We start from the raw sequence: 12,874 nt of genomic DNA, 5'->3' as shown, positions 1-12,874 counted from the left end.
ATTGGTCCAATTAAAATGTGACGAGAGAATCCTATTCAGTAATTCTATTCTAAAATCCTTGAATGGATACATTAACAACCATACAGAAATGTCATGAGTACATCAATGGTAAAATTATTTTAAAATCCAGAGTTATTTAAATTGATCACACTTCAATATCTCTTTTGAATGGCTTGGACTTGTGTGTCTGTATTCCTGCATACTCATCATGCACGTGACAAATATAATTGGTTTAAACATCACAACTATTTATATTCATCAGCACAATCTTCTTCGACAAGCTTTGTTCCCAACTCTTTCCGAGGCTTCGCTGCAAGTCCTTTTGCTAACATCTCTTCATCATACTTCCTAGCCATATCTATTAACCCCTTTTCCACAAGAGCATCAATCAAAGCATTGTAAGCAGAAGCATCTGGACTACATCCAAGTTTTTCCATTCTATTCCACACCAAAAAGACAAGCCGAAGGAACCCCCACCTCCCGAACTTCTTCATGAGCATGACACAAGTATCTGTAGTCGGACGAACTCCACTTTCAACCATCCTATCGAACAATTCAAGTATCTCTTTAGGCTTCTCCAAGCAAGCAAAAAAACAATGATATGAAGCTACGTTAGGATGACATCCATTCTTACGCATTTTATGAAGCAATGCAAGTGCCTCTTTATATCTATAGCCATCACACAAAAGCCTTATGATTGTGTTGTAAGTGACAATAGTAGGTTTCAGCCCTAACTCCTTCATTTCACGGTAGACTCTAATCGACGAATCAACCCCTTGTGAGAGACCAATAGCTTTGATAACAATGTTATAAACAACAACATCCAATTTGATACCTTTGTTCTTCACCTCCTTATACAATTTCACAGCCTTCCATGGCTTTCCACTTTTGCACATAATATCCATATATATTGAATAAGAATAAAGAGACTTATGAACCCCTCTTCTATCCATTTCATCCCAAAAATCCCTGCACTTACTCCACCACCCCAATTTATACCACCCACGAAGAATCATATTGCAAATCTTAGTATCATTATTCTCAACCCCATCAACACCCAAATTCTTATTCTCCCCAAAAATCGAATTTTGATCAACACCCATGATTTTGTTACTGCCAAAAATCGAATTTTGGTCAACACCCATGATTTTGTTATTGCCAAAAATCAAACTTTGATCAAAACCCAAGATTTTGTTCTTCCCAAAAATCAAATCTTGAGCTTCAATAACATGCTTATACTCACACAGCGAGTCAATGAGGTTACAGAAGGAAGCATTGTCCTTCAAATTGAACTCCTCCAAGCGTTGGAATGTATCAATGGCTTCGTTAACTTCATGGGCCGAGACATAACGCTTGAACATGACACGAAAAGTGGTGTGGTCGGGTAAGGAACACGGGTTTTGTTTCATACGATGAATCAAATTCCAACAGAGTGAGAATTCAAAAGACTTGCCGAGGATGTCGAGCATGTAGTTGAACGTGTCGGTAGAATGATGAAAATTGGATTGAGTCTCTTCGACCCAATTGAAAAACTCGAGCGCTCGCTTCCAATCATTGTTGAAGGAGACAAGGGTTTCGCGAACCGTTTCATGATCGAGAGGGGTTAGGGTTTGTAACGTGGAATTGGAATTGGAAGAGTGGAAATTACTGCATTGGGTGTGTTTGGAAATGGATGAAATTAGGGTTTGGAAATGAATGAAGAAAGAGGTGAGAGGATGAAAGGGTCGAACTCCATTAACGTGTGAAATGAGACAACGCATACTTTGGTTCTGTAAGGTACTCCCAAAATTTGCTTCAACATTGTTCTAATGTAATGTTTATGTAACCCATGGTTCTTAAATTGGGCCTGCATCTTAGTTCCAAAAACAAGAGTGTATTCACTCTTTGGTTATTAATAAGTTTATATTTTGATATACTCGGTTCAGTTGCTATTGCCCGATTTACGCAATCAATTGGATTATATAGATATCTTTTAAACCCAACTTAGGTTATCGAAAGGATCTCAAAGACCCACCAAAGCATGAAAGTCGAGATCTTTCAAAAAATAAATTCGTATTTGAACCCAAAAATTTGTATCCATTTTTTCATGATATTATACATGGATTAGATATATCATGGCGAGTTCTTGAAATTTCATTGTGGAAGAGACAGTGAAATATGATAAGTGAGGTAAAATTATTATTCTAGTTCATCCACTTTGTTTTTTTAATTTGCGCTCTCTAACATTTTTCTCATTTTAATATCTCTATTATAGTTATGCTTTCATGTTAGTTATTCAATAAATTTGTTATCAATGTGTCTAAAATTATGTTATTTTGGTAGACTCTAATCCTTAATCTCATCCTTTATTGTGAAATTGGTTGAATGATCATTGTTGCTATTGGTTGGGAAATATACTTTTTCTTTTATGCTACTCCATTTCTAATATCACAACCTCATAGATGGCAAAATGAGCATTGTCTGCATAGCCCCGCATTTTTTTGGTGGGTAGACAACACATTCAAGATTTGTGTTACAACCATAGTAATGTCTAACTTTTTCTTCCATATATGAGAAATTGATTGTTGAAAATTTTGAGCTGAAGGAATTTAGTCCACTGTTCAGAACTTGAGAGTTTTGAACATATAGCAATATCGGAGCTTCCAAAGCACAAAAATGGCGACTTCTCTTCAATTTCAATTCCTCAATTTGAAACCACTTCATTCACCTTCAACATTCACCATTCCCAATTCAACTTCCATAAAGTGTTTCGCTACCAAACGCTCCTACACCATCACTCTCCTTCCCGGTGACGGAATCGGCCCTGAAGTTATTTCTGTTGCTAAAGACGTTCTTCTACTCACTGGTTCTATTGAAGGTACATGCTTACATATCTCATTCTACTATTTCACTCGTTTGGGCATTCTCAGTGCCGAGAAGTAAGTCCCACATCGCCTAACTTCGTCGGGAATAGTTTAAATACCTTCTCTCATCGTCAATTAGTTTTGAGATAGAACCTTAACATATAGTAGAGTCAGAGCCAACTTCTTTCCGTTTTTCATGGGCCAAAAGATACTCATTAGTTATGGGTAGATAACTTTTCGCCAGTTCTGGTAGTCTTATGTGGAGATAGAACCTTTCATGGGCCAAAAGACTTATATTTAAATAATTTAATTAAATATGGAACCTTAACAAAATCCATTTTTTTCAACTGGGTTACACTTAATTCATGATTTCAGTGTCTTGTTATACTAGGTATCAAATATGAGTTTCAGGAGAAGCTTCTTGGTGGAGCTGCATTGGATGCTACTGGAGTTCCATTGCCGGAGGATACTCTTTCTGTTGCTAAACAATCTGATGCTGTTCTTCTTGGTGCTATTGGAGGGTAACACTTTTATTTGTTTGGTGCATTTGGGTGCATAACTTAATTAAAGACTTATTCAATGATCTACTTTGAAATAAGGTATAAAAAAACATTTTTTTCGCATAATTCTCTAATGGATTTATGGAAATAAGCTAAAAAGAGCTGATTGGGATGCCATAAGTTATTTTCGTAATTTTGTTTTCATGACCCGAAATAAGCTCTATGATTGGATTGGTGGAAAATGATAGAATGTAGCAGAATGGAATTATGAGGTTGTATTGTTTGGATTGTTTGAAATAATATGGAATGAGTCCATTTAATCCAATACCTCTATTTTTATTCCCTCCCAATTTTGGGTAGTGGATGAAATGTTAAGTTCTTAACTAAGATAGTTTTTGGTAACATGATAGAACGGGATAAAACAAGGTGTTATGTTGTTCTCCTTGGTTCCAACTAGCATGTTATACTCTTTTGTCCCAATCGGTTCTGTTTAGAAAATACACCAAACACATAAAATAACCCAAATGTTATGTTCTGTCCTGCTTAAACATGTTCAACAAATGCTGCCTAACTTTTTACTCACACCATTGCATCATAATATATTCAAATATTGTTGGTACAACAATCTTGTTCCATTTCATTCCAATATACTCCATTCTATTCCTCCATTCCCTCTACCCATTGTTAAATATCAGGCATAGTCTATAACTCTCCAATGCTAGCCAAAGTTATATAGATATACAACAACAACCAAGCCTTAACCCACTAGGTGGGGTTAACTACATAGATCGAACAACACCATAATGCCGTATCATAAATCATGTTCACTTTATTTAATTGGTATGTGCTCTATCATAAGTTATATAGATATGTGCTCATTTTACTTATTTGAATTTACATAAAGGTATAAATGGGATAAAAATGAGAAACATCTGAAGCCAGAGACTGGGTTGCTTCAGCTACGGGCAGGGCTTGAAGTGTTTGCAAATCTCAGACCAGCAACTGTGTTCCCACAGGTCATAACTTGTTTCTTATACTTCATTTTTCCATTCATCAGTTTTACTAAGCCATTTCCTTTTATGTTTCTGAAAATTAATATAGGTAAGAGCAAAAGGAAAATGTTCAGATATGTTGCCTTGTTGTCATTTGATATTAAACTGCAAAATGCACTATCAATTTACACAGGAAGAGAAGTGAAGCAATGCTGAAACTAGTAATAAATCAGGGAAAAACCTAGGACAAACTTTACAAATATGAAGACAGAAGTTTTTAATATCTTTACTATTTCATAGTACATTTGACTTTATCTTTACCGTGCTTTAATTTGTCTTAATCCTTCTGTAGTTAGTGGATGCTTCAACTTTGAGGCGAGAGATTGCTGAAGGGGTTGATCTAATGGTTGTAAGGGAACTCACAGGAGGTCTGTCGTGTTTTGACTCTGGTTTCAATACCGTGGATTATTTTTTTGGAATTAATCAGTCTCAAATGCTAATAACTTCAATATAATATTCAAAATTTTAATTCATTTTCTATGATTATGGAGATGTACAGCTAATCATCGGACCAAGTTTTGTTCCTACCATGTTGTTATTTAGGTATCTATTTTGGAAAGCCCAGGGGCTTTGGTACCAACGAAAATGGTGAAGAGACAGGCTATAATACTGAAATTTATGCTGCACATGAGGTATTTTACTATGACAGATGATTCTCGAGTCTCGACATAAAAATATGACATTTCAAAGAATTATCTATAATAAATATGGCTGCAACAGATCTACTCAACTTTGTTTACCTTGGTTGAATATTTCCGTGAAAGAGATTTCATATGAAGGATTTTGAATTTTAGTTATAAAACGGTCGCAAATAATTGATTTGAATCAAGGCAAGTAATGAAAAGTATATCTAATTGTAGTAGAAGGAGGCAGGGTTTCCTTAAGGTCTTTAATTTGTTTCTTGGATGAATTTTAAAATTATTATAAAACAGGTAATGTTGTCTAGGAGAAAGGACGAGGGAATGTATTAAATGCAGATTTCACTTTTTTCCTTCCCTCTCTGAATAAACATTTAATTTTCTTCTAGAGAGCGATTGCTGTCTCTGTAACAATTTTCAATATTACCTCTGCTTCTATGATTTTCTGATTAATGATAATTTGTATACCAGATTGACCGCATAGCCCGTTTTGCATTTGAGGTTGCTCGGAAGCGTCGTGGGAAACTTTGCTCTGTTGACAAGGCTAATGTGTTAGAGGTACTCGTTGCTGGATTAAACTATGTAACTTGCGACTTTTGTGATGTTTTTGCCTTTGTGTGATGTGTACAGAAAAAAGTTCATGGCTTCGCGATGAGTCTGGGCTTGTCTGATAGTACTAGTGTGATATACATTTTCTTACATCATAATTGAATTTGTGTTGCTTATGCCTCAGGAGTCAGGAATAGTGTTGACGATAATGTTGAAATGGTGTTGGTACCTGTACAAGGAATCAATAATTAATTAATGGAAATTGTATATAGGCCTTTCCAGATGCAAGTAACCTTATATTTTATATATTGAGATTGCATTTGCACTGGATGATTGAAGTTTGTGCTTGTTTTGGCTACTTGGGAAAATTAAAAAGAAGCTAATTGATGTGAAATACGACAAGTTTTTGGTTCACTCCTGCGTACTAACTATGTTTGAATTCTCCAGGCATCAATGTTCTGGAGGAAAAGAGTTCTAGCATTTACACAAGAATATCCTGATGTTGAGCTCTCGCACATGTATGTTGATAATGCCGCAATGCAACTAATTCGCAATCCAAAACAGGTTTGCCCATTAATTAATCGGTGGTCTGTTTTTCATTTTTTTGAAGCTATGTAAATTTTTATTCACAGAAAAAACTTGTTTGAATGGTAAAAATGCAAGTGTTACAACATTCAACTCTGAATTTGCAGTTTGACACAATTGTAACAAACAACATTTTTGGCGATATATTATCGGACGAGGCTTCTATGATTACTGGAAGTATTGGGATGCTTCCTTCTGCTAGCCTTGGGGATTCGGTATGAAAAAATGTTCATAATAATCATGTGCATGTTTCTGAAGTTTTTCTTGTTCTACTTTTTAGTCAAGTAACATTGTCAATTTCACTTGAGTAAGTTTAGTGGATTTTTATTGGATCAGGGACCTGGGCTTTTTGAACCAATACATGGTTCTGCACCCGATATTGCCGGACAGGTTGGTGTTGTACTTCTATTCCTTATTAGCCTTTACCCAACATTCTTAACAACAACATAATTTTGCCTACAGGACAAGGCAAATCCATTTGCCACTGTTCTCAGTGCAGCCATGCTTTTGAGGTATGGCCTTGGAGAAGATAAGGCTGCTGAAAGAATAGAAAAGGCAGTTATGGAGACTTTAAACCGAGGATTTCGAACCGCTGACATATATTCTTCTGGAACAGTAAGCATCTGTTTCATTTCTATGTTGACATTAGTGTTGAGAAAACTTTACGTAGCGCTTGGTTGTTGAAATCAAAATTTGCTACCTCCTTCATAAGTGATATGCCTATGAATGTTTGGGACTTTGGGCTTATAGGAATAGCTTACGAAAATAGCATATGACCTTTCCATAAACTCTTTTTAGCTCATTTCAAATTAACAATAAGCTTAACAGAGAACCTTTTGAATTAAGTGTTTTTTAGCTTATTTGTAAAAAAAACTTATGATTTAAGTGCTTTATTAAGCTATTTACCCAAATGCGCCATAAAATATGGACATCGGAGTCAGGTATTTAATTATTCCACCACCTTTCTCCATGGCGATTCCTCTACATGGCTAATAGTGAATACTGTATTGGACATTTATTGGTATATTTTTGGCCTTTTCTCTTGGTATTCTCTCAATGGGTGTCCATTTCCTTAGTAAACTTTATATTTTGGCTGTGTTGATGCAGAAGCTGGTAGGATGCAAACAACTTGGTGAAGAGATACTGAAGTCGGTAGAATCTCACGTTCCTGCTGGTGCAGTGTGATTTGAGACCAAGCCAGCGCAGAATTCAGGCCGTGATTTGTCTTGGCGATATTCTAATGAGAGACTATTATGACTCTCAAAGTTCTCCTTCATGCCAAGCACAAAGAATTTCCTTACTCTAACTTACATCATTGTACTTTGGTTGTTATTTTATACCCAGGATTATTAGTTACTTTCCCTTGTATGCAAATTGCAAAAGCTGCTTGAAATAGATGAGTATTGAATTATGGTGATTGAAATTTTCATTGCCAATTAGAGCATGTTTGGTGCAAATGATTTTGTCTGCTTTTCCAAATAAAAGCTGTTTTCTTTAGAAATGTACATGTTTGCCATTTAGCTTAAATGTCTAAAACAGCTTTTTATTTTGAAAAATAAACAGAATTTGGCATCTACTTTTTGGGAGCTTTAGATTGAAAAATAAGCAGATTTTGGCATCTCTTTTGAGCATTACCCTTCACTATAATCAGTATAGAATTGAGAATAATGTTATTAAGCAGCAACATGTGTTTAGCACCAACCAGATTCTAGAATAAAATCAGATTCTATACAAAATTTAACATCAAACAAATACATTCTCAATCATAACAAATATTCTATCTTCACTGAACTCAGATAAATAAAAAGAAAATGGAAATTTGTTTGACTAATGATTGAAATAAAAATCCTATTTCAGCACATGCTACTTCTGCTGTCATGCAAAAAAAAGACAACAATAATAATTGTGACAAAGTGGAATAGTGTGGTCACCAAATTTCAAGCTAAAAGTTATGAATAAGTAATGTTAAAAGCTTCAAAAAACATTGAAAGCCAGAAAAGTTTCTTTCCAAAATGAAAAAGGCTCTGCATGTGGTCACCAAATTTCAAATGAAAAAAGTTGTCCCATGCCTCATTGAGACAGACCAATATCATATCTCTCGAACAATGTTTCATTCTCTGTCCCGGACCAATCAGAATGTTACTTTTTAATAAAAAAATTCTTTTATTCAGGTGGTCATATGTAATTGACCCGAGACAAAAGATTGGACACCGTTAAAACATATGATCCTCGTCCCAAGGTGGGTGATATATGATGCTACTAGAATATTGGATTATTGTTATTGGTCAAGATAGTGTTTACTTTCTCTGTATTTAGTAAGAAAATTAGTAAAAGGTATTACAACTCTTTTTACACATATAAAAGTAAGATGGTACTTTTCTTATGATGATTAATTTTGTATGAGACAAAGTAAATAATAAAACCAACTTTGTCTTGTCTTTATCCCTAATGCATATTCCCCTTCTTGTCACAGTTTGTTTTGGTTTTTTGTGATTGGATTTTATTATATTCCTTTGTACACGTTATAGTTGTAAATTGTACATGTTCCTGCATTAAAGCAATCTTTCAGTCCAGTTTTCACATGCATGTCCAACAAATACCAAGTACTATTAGAAGATAATTCAGCTTTATGTAGAAGTTAGTTAAGTTTCCTAATTTGGCTAATTAGTTGGCAAGTTAGTTAGATTGAATAGCTATAAATAGTAAGCTTTGTATGTTGTATTAAGTGTGTGAAAATTCTATTGATCCTTTAATACAATTGAGGTATATTCATTGAATCATCCTATCTTCTTCTTCTTCTAAAACCAGTATTCATTCTTCTTCACTCTGCAACATTTCTTTCTTTCTTTCTTGATTGATAAGCTTATGCACTTAGTGTGCATACTGCATTGATCAAAGCAGCAATAGCTAACAGTGGTATCAAGAGCTCATTGGTGAAGGTTGATTCTGTGTGAATCAAAGAAGGGACCTGTGTGGTTGTGCAATCGAAAAGAAGGGAGGGACAGTAGCAACAGAAGGAGTTTGAAGATGGCAAACAGTAGCGGGTTCTCCATGACACTTTCCATCTTAGACAGCAAGAATTATGATAGATGGAGGAATCACATGAAGGCAATATTTGGATTCCAAGAAGTGTTTGAGATAGTGCAGAAAGGCTATCAAGAGATTGGAGATGGTGCAACTGAAGCTCAAAGAGCAATGTACAATGAAGCAAAGAAGAAGGATTGCAAGGCCCTATTTCTAATCTACCAAGGTGTTGATGCAGCAAATTATGAGAAGATAAATGGAGCTGAAACTGCAAAACAAGCTTGGGAAATTTTGGAGAAGAGTTATGAAGGAGCTAACAAAATCAAGAAGGTGAAATTGCAGAATCTTCGAAGGGAATATGAAGTCTTGCAGATGGAAGAAACTGATTCAATTGCTGACTACAGGACCAAGATTCTAACTCTTTCTAACCATATGAGGTCATGTGGCAAAGCAATGAAGGAAAAGTCAATAGTTGAAAAGGTGTTAAGGACACTCCCTTGCAAGTAGGGGTGTAAGCGGTTCCGGTTTAAACCGCGAAACCGATGGAACCGAACCGAACCAAACCATAAAATGTGGTTCGGTTCGGTTTCGCGGTTCAGTTCGGTTATTTTTTAAGGAACCGTTTATGTTCGGTTCGGTTTATGGTTTTAGAAATTTAGGAACCGTTGGAACCGAACCGAACCGCATATTAAAAAAATATATACAAGGGAGTAGGGAATAATGTTTTACTAGTGAATTGTAGTGTTATATATGTTACTAAATTGTTATTAAGTTAGTATTATATATGTTATTACTTACTGAATTGTTTCCTAGTGTCTTATGATTTTGAACATATTTACAACTTTTGTGATATTGAGTTTAAAACTAACATATATCATATATTATTATACATGTATTGTTACATATGTTACTAATTATAAAATGTAAGGTTATAAATGTAACTATTATATATTTTACTAATTCATATATATGTTAATAATAATGAATTTTATTGTTATATATGATTCATAATTTTTTATAATAGTAGTAGTAATGTTTATCGTTTTATGGATAATTTTCAATTCATGGAAGATTTTTTATAAAAAAGTAAATGGAAAAACCGTGGAACCGAACCGAACCGAACCATCCAAGAGCGGTTCGGTTCGGTTCGGTTCTTATAGTTAAATTTGCGGTTAATTGAGCGGAACCGAACCATATATTTTTGATCGGTTCGGTCACTAAAATGCACCAAAAACTGAACCGAACTGAATTTTTACACCCCTACTTGCAAGTATGATCATATAGTAGTTGCAATTGAGGTATCCAAGAACCTAGAAGAACTGAAAATAGAAGAGTTGCAGGCCTCACTGCAAGCTCATGAATTGAGGATAAAAGGAAGGAGTTCAAACAGTGGAAGTGATCAAGCTTTGATGTCAAGACACAACAAGAAGAACTCTGAGAGTTGGAACCAGAAAACTAAAGACAAAGGTCAGAATAATAGATGGAAAACCAATCTAAAAGGAAGGAGTTCAAGCAGAGGAAGTGATCAAGCTTTGATGTCAAGACATAACAAGAAGAACTCTGAGAATTGGAACCAGAAAACTAAAGACAAAGGTCAGAATAGTAGATGGAAAACCAATGAATCAGGATCATCAAGAAAATATGAGCACAAGAGTGCAAGAAATGGTGATCCTGAGCAAGGAAAGCAAACTCAAAGAAGTTTTGATGGCAGAAAGAAATTAGATAAGAAGAAACTACAATGTTACAATTGTAGGAACTATGGCCATTTTGCATTAGAGTGCAAATTCAACAAGTGGAAAGGGTCAAGAGAAGATGAGGCAAGACTTGCAAAAGAAGAAAGCACAAACAGTTCTGATGAAGAACATTGCTTGCTGATGGCTACTACTATGACTGAGCAAGGAAAAGGAGATAGCATTGAATTCTGGTATCTTGACACTGGATGCTCAAACCACATGACTGGAAGGAGAGAATGGTTTGCACAACTTGATGAATCAGTGTAGAGCAAGGTGAAATTTGCAGACCATAGTGTTATTTCTGCAGAAGGAGTAGGAAGAATCTTGATTCAAAAGTTGGATGGAAAATGTGCATCAATATCAAATGTTCTCTATGTACCAAAGATGAAGAACAACCTGTTGAGTCTTGGTCAGCTCTTGGAGAAGGGATACAAGGTGATCATGCAAGATGGTGAATTGATCTTGTATGATAAAACAGACCAGAAAGTCTTGAACGCACCTCTCTCATCAAACAGAACCTTCAAGATCAAGATTCATGTGAATAAGCAAACAAGTCTCAATGCAGAAATAGATCAAGAAACATGGCTATGGCATCTGAGGTATGGTCACCTAAACTTTAAAAGTTTAGAATTACTAAGCAAAGCTGAAATTGTTGCAGGGTTGCCCTCTATTGAAATTCCAGAAACATTGTGTGATGATTGCCTAGCCAGCAAGTTAACCAGAAGCACATTTGACTCAATAATTCCTACAAGAATAAAGAATCCCCTTGAGCTGGTGTATAGTGATGTATGTGGCCCATTTGAAGAGGACTCAATTGGTGGCAATAGATACTTCCTAACCTTTATTGATGACTTCACAAGAAAGGTTTGGATTTATCTACTAAAGAAGAAGAGTGAAGTGTTTGAAAACTTCAGAAAATACAAGGCTCAAGTTGAGAAGAAAAGTGGTTTCAAACTCAAGCAACTCAGATCAGATGGTGGAGGTGAGTATAAGTCCTCTGAGTTTGATGATTTCTGCAGCAAGGAAGGAATTGTGCATGAAGTTATAGCTCCATATACACCTCAACACAATGGTGCTGCAGAAAGAGCAAACAGAACCATAATGAATATGACAAGAAGCATGTTGAGAAGCAAGAATTTGCCAAAGAAATTTTTGGGAGAAGCTACATCAACTGCAGTATACATAATCAATAGATGTCCAACAAAAAGACTAGGCAAGAAAACACCAGAAGAGGCCTGGTCAGGCATCAAACCAAGCATAAAGCACCTAAGGATATTTGGCTCAATTTGCTATGCTCATGTACCTGACATCAAGAGGAGTAAGCTTGATGATAGAGGAGAAAAACTCATATTCTTAGGCTATCACACCACTGGAGCATATAGGGTATTCAATCCTATAACTCAGAATTTCATGATATGCAAAAATCTGAGGTTTGATGAAAAACAAAGCTGGAACTAGAACACAGAAAAGGAAAGTTCAAAAGCAAAAACAATGATGCAAGTTGATGAATCAAGGATGCAGCCAGTAATAGAAGAAGGAAGAGCGGTTAGCAATGATGGACTTGGGACAACTAATGCTCAATCATCATCTGCCAGAGCAACAGGTCAGAGAACTAGACAACTATCCTCAAGGCTTAGAGACTATGAGGTACTTTCTGACTCACACATAACAAAAGATGGAGAGTATGTGCATATGGCTCTGTTGGCAGAGATGGAACCAATCAATCTGGAAGATGCATTCAAACACTCACACTGGATTAAAGCCATGGAAGAGGAGTTATGCTCCATTGAAAAAAACAAAACATGGACCTTAACAAAACTTCCAAGTGGCAAGAATGCTATAGCTGTGAAGTGGGTTTTCAAGACCAAACTGAATCCATATGGTGAGATATCCAAGTACAAGGCCAGATTGGTTGCCAAGGGATTTCTTTAGAAGCAAGGCTTTGACTAT

General features: G+C 35.6%; 3 protein-coding genes across 5 annotated transcripts; 2 read left to right on the top strand and 1 right to left on the bottom strand.

The window, feature by feature from the left end:
- On the bottom strand, positions 35–1,849 carry LOC109342792 (pentatricopeptide repeat-containing protein At1g80550, mitochondrial). Of its 3 annotated transcripts, none has more exons than XM_019580787.1 (2): positions 1,123–1,849; positions 35–1,080 (listed from the first exon to the last, which is right to left on the bottom strand). In XM_019580787.1, exons 1-2 carry the CDS (start codon positions 1,758–1,760, stop codon positions 246–248), a joined length of 1,473 nt encoding a protein of 490 aa, XP_019436332.1. In that variant the 5' UTR covers positions 1,761–1,849; the 3' UTR covers positions 35–245. The 3 variants fall into 3 exon arrangements, with proteins under 3 accessions (XP_019436332.1, XP_019436333.1, XP_019436331.1); XM_019580788.1 differs by having other exon boundaries at positions 35–1,099; positions 1,142–1,849; XM_019580786.1 differs by having other exon boundaries at positions 35–1,849.
- Positions 2,536–7,590, top strand: LOC109342790 (3-isopropylmalate dehydrogenase, chloroplastic-like). The gene is made up of 11 exons (XM_019580784.1): positions 2,536–2,857; positions 3,235–3,364; positions 4,248–4,359; positions 4,688–4,763; positions 4,939–5,027; positions 5,505–5,591; positions 6,030–6,146; positions 6,275–6,382; positions 6,504–6,557; positions 6,630–6,782; positions 7,275–7,590. The coding sequence occupies exons 1-11, from the start codon at positions 2,656–2,658 to the stop codon at positions 7,350–7,352; spliced, it is 1,206 nt and encodes a 401-aa protein (XP_019436329.1). The 5' UTR covers positions 2,536–2,655; the 3' UTR covers positions 7,353–7,590.
- Positions 9,195–11,191, top strand: LOC109342244. Its single transcript, XM_019580269.1, has 2 exons — positions 9,195–9,671; positions 10,463–11,191. Exons 1-2 carry the CDS (start codon positions 9,195–9,197, stop codon positions 11,189–11,191), a joined length of 1,206 nt encoding a protein of 401 aa, XP_019435814.1.

This window comes from Lupinus angustifolius, chromosome LG03 (assembly GCF_001865875.1).
Source record: "Lupinus angustifolius cultivar Tanjil chromosome LG03, LupAngTanjil_v1.0, whole genome shotgun sequence".
NCBI classification, from domain to species: domain Eukaryota; kingdom Viridiplantae; phylum Streptophyta; class Magnoliopsida; order Fabales; family Fabaceae; genus Lupinus; species Lupinus angustifolius.
This window is presented reverse-complemented; position numbering and strand designations above follow the sequence as displayed.

Bases quoted from the DNA above. Each gene is read 5' to 3' on its own strand.
- LOC109342792 (XM_019580786.1), bottom strand. From the start codon at position 1,760: ATGCGTTGTCTCATTTCACACGTTAATGGAGTTCGACCCTTTCATCCT.
- LOC109342790 (XM_019580784.1), top strand. From the start codon at position 2,656: ATGGCGACTTCTCTTCAATTTCAATTCCTCAATTTGAAACCACTTCAT. The intron at 4,764-4,938 runs GTCTGTCGTGTT...GTTGTTATTTAG, and splicing joins TGTAAGGGAACTCACAGGAG to GTATCTATTTTGGAAAGCCC. The intron at 5,592-6,029 runs GTACTCGTTGCT...TGAATTCTCCAG, and splicing joins ACAAGGCTAATGTGTTAGAG to GCATCAATGTTCTGGAGGAA.
- LOC109342244 (XM_019580269.1), top strand. From the start codon at position 9,195: ATGGCAAACAGTAGCGGGTTCTCCATGACACTTTCCATCTTAGACAGC. The intron at 9,672-10,462 runs GTGTTAAGGACA...CCTACTTGCAAG, and splicing joins AAAAGTCAATAGTTGAAAAG to TATGATCATATAGTAGTTGC.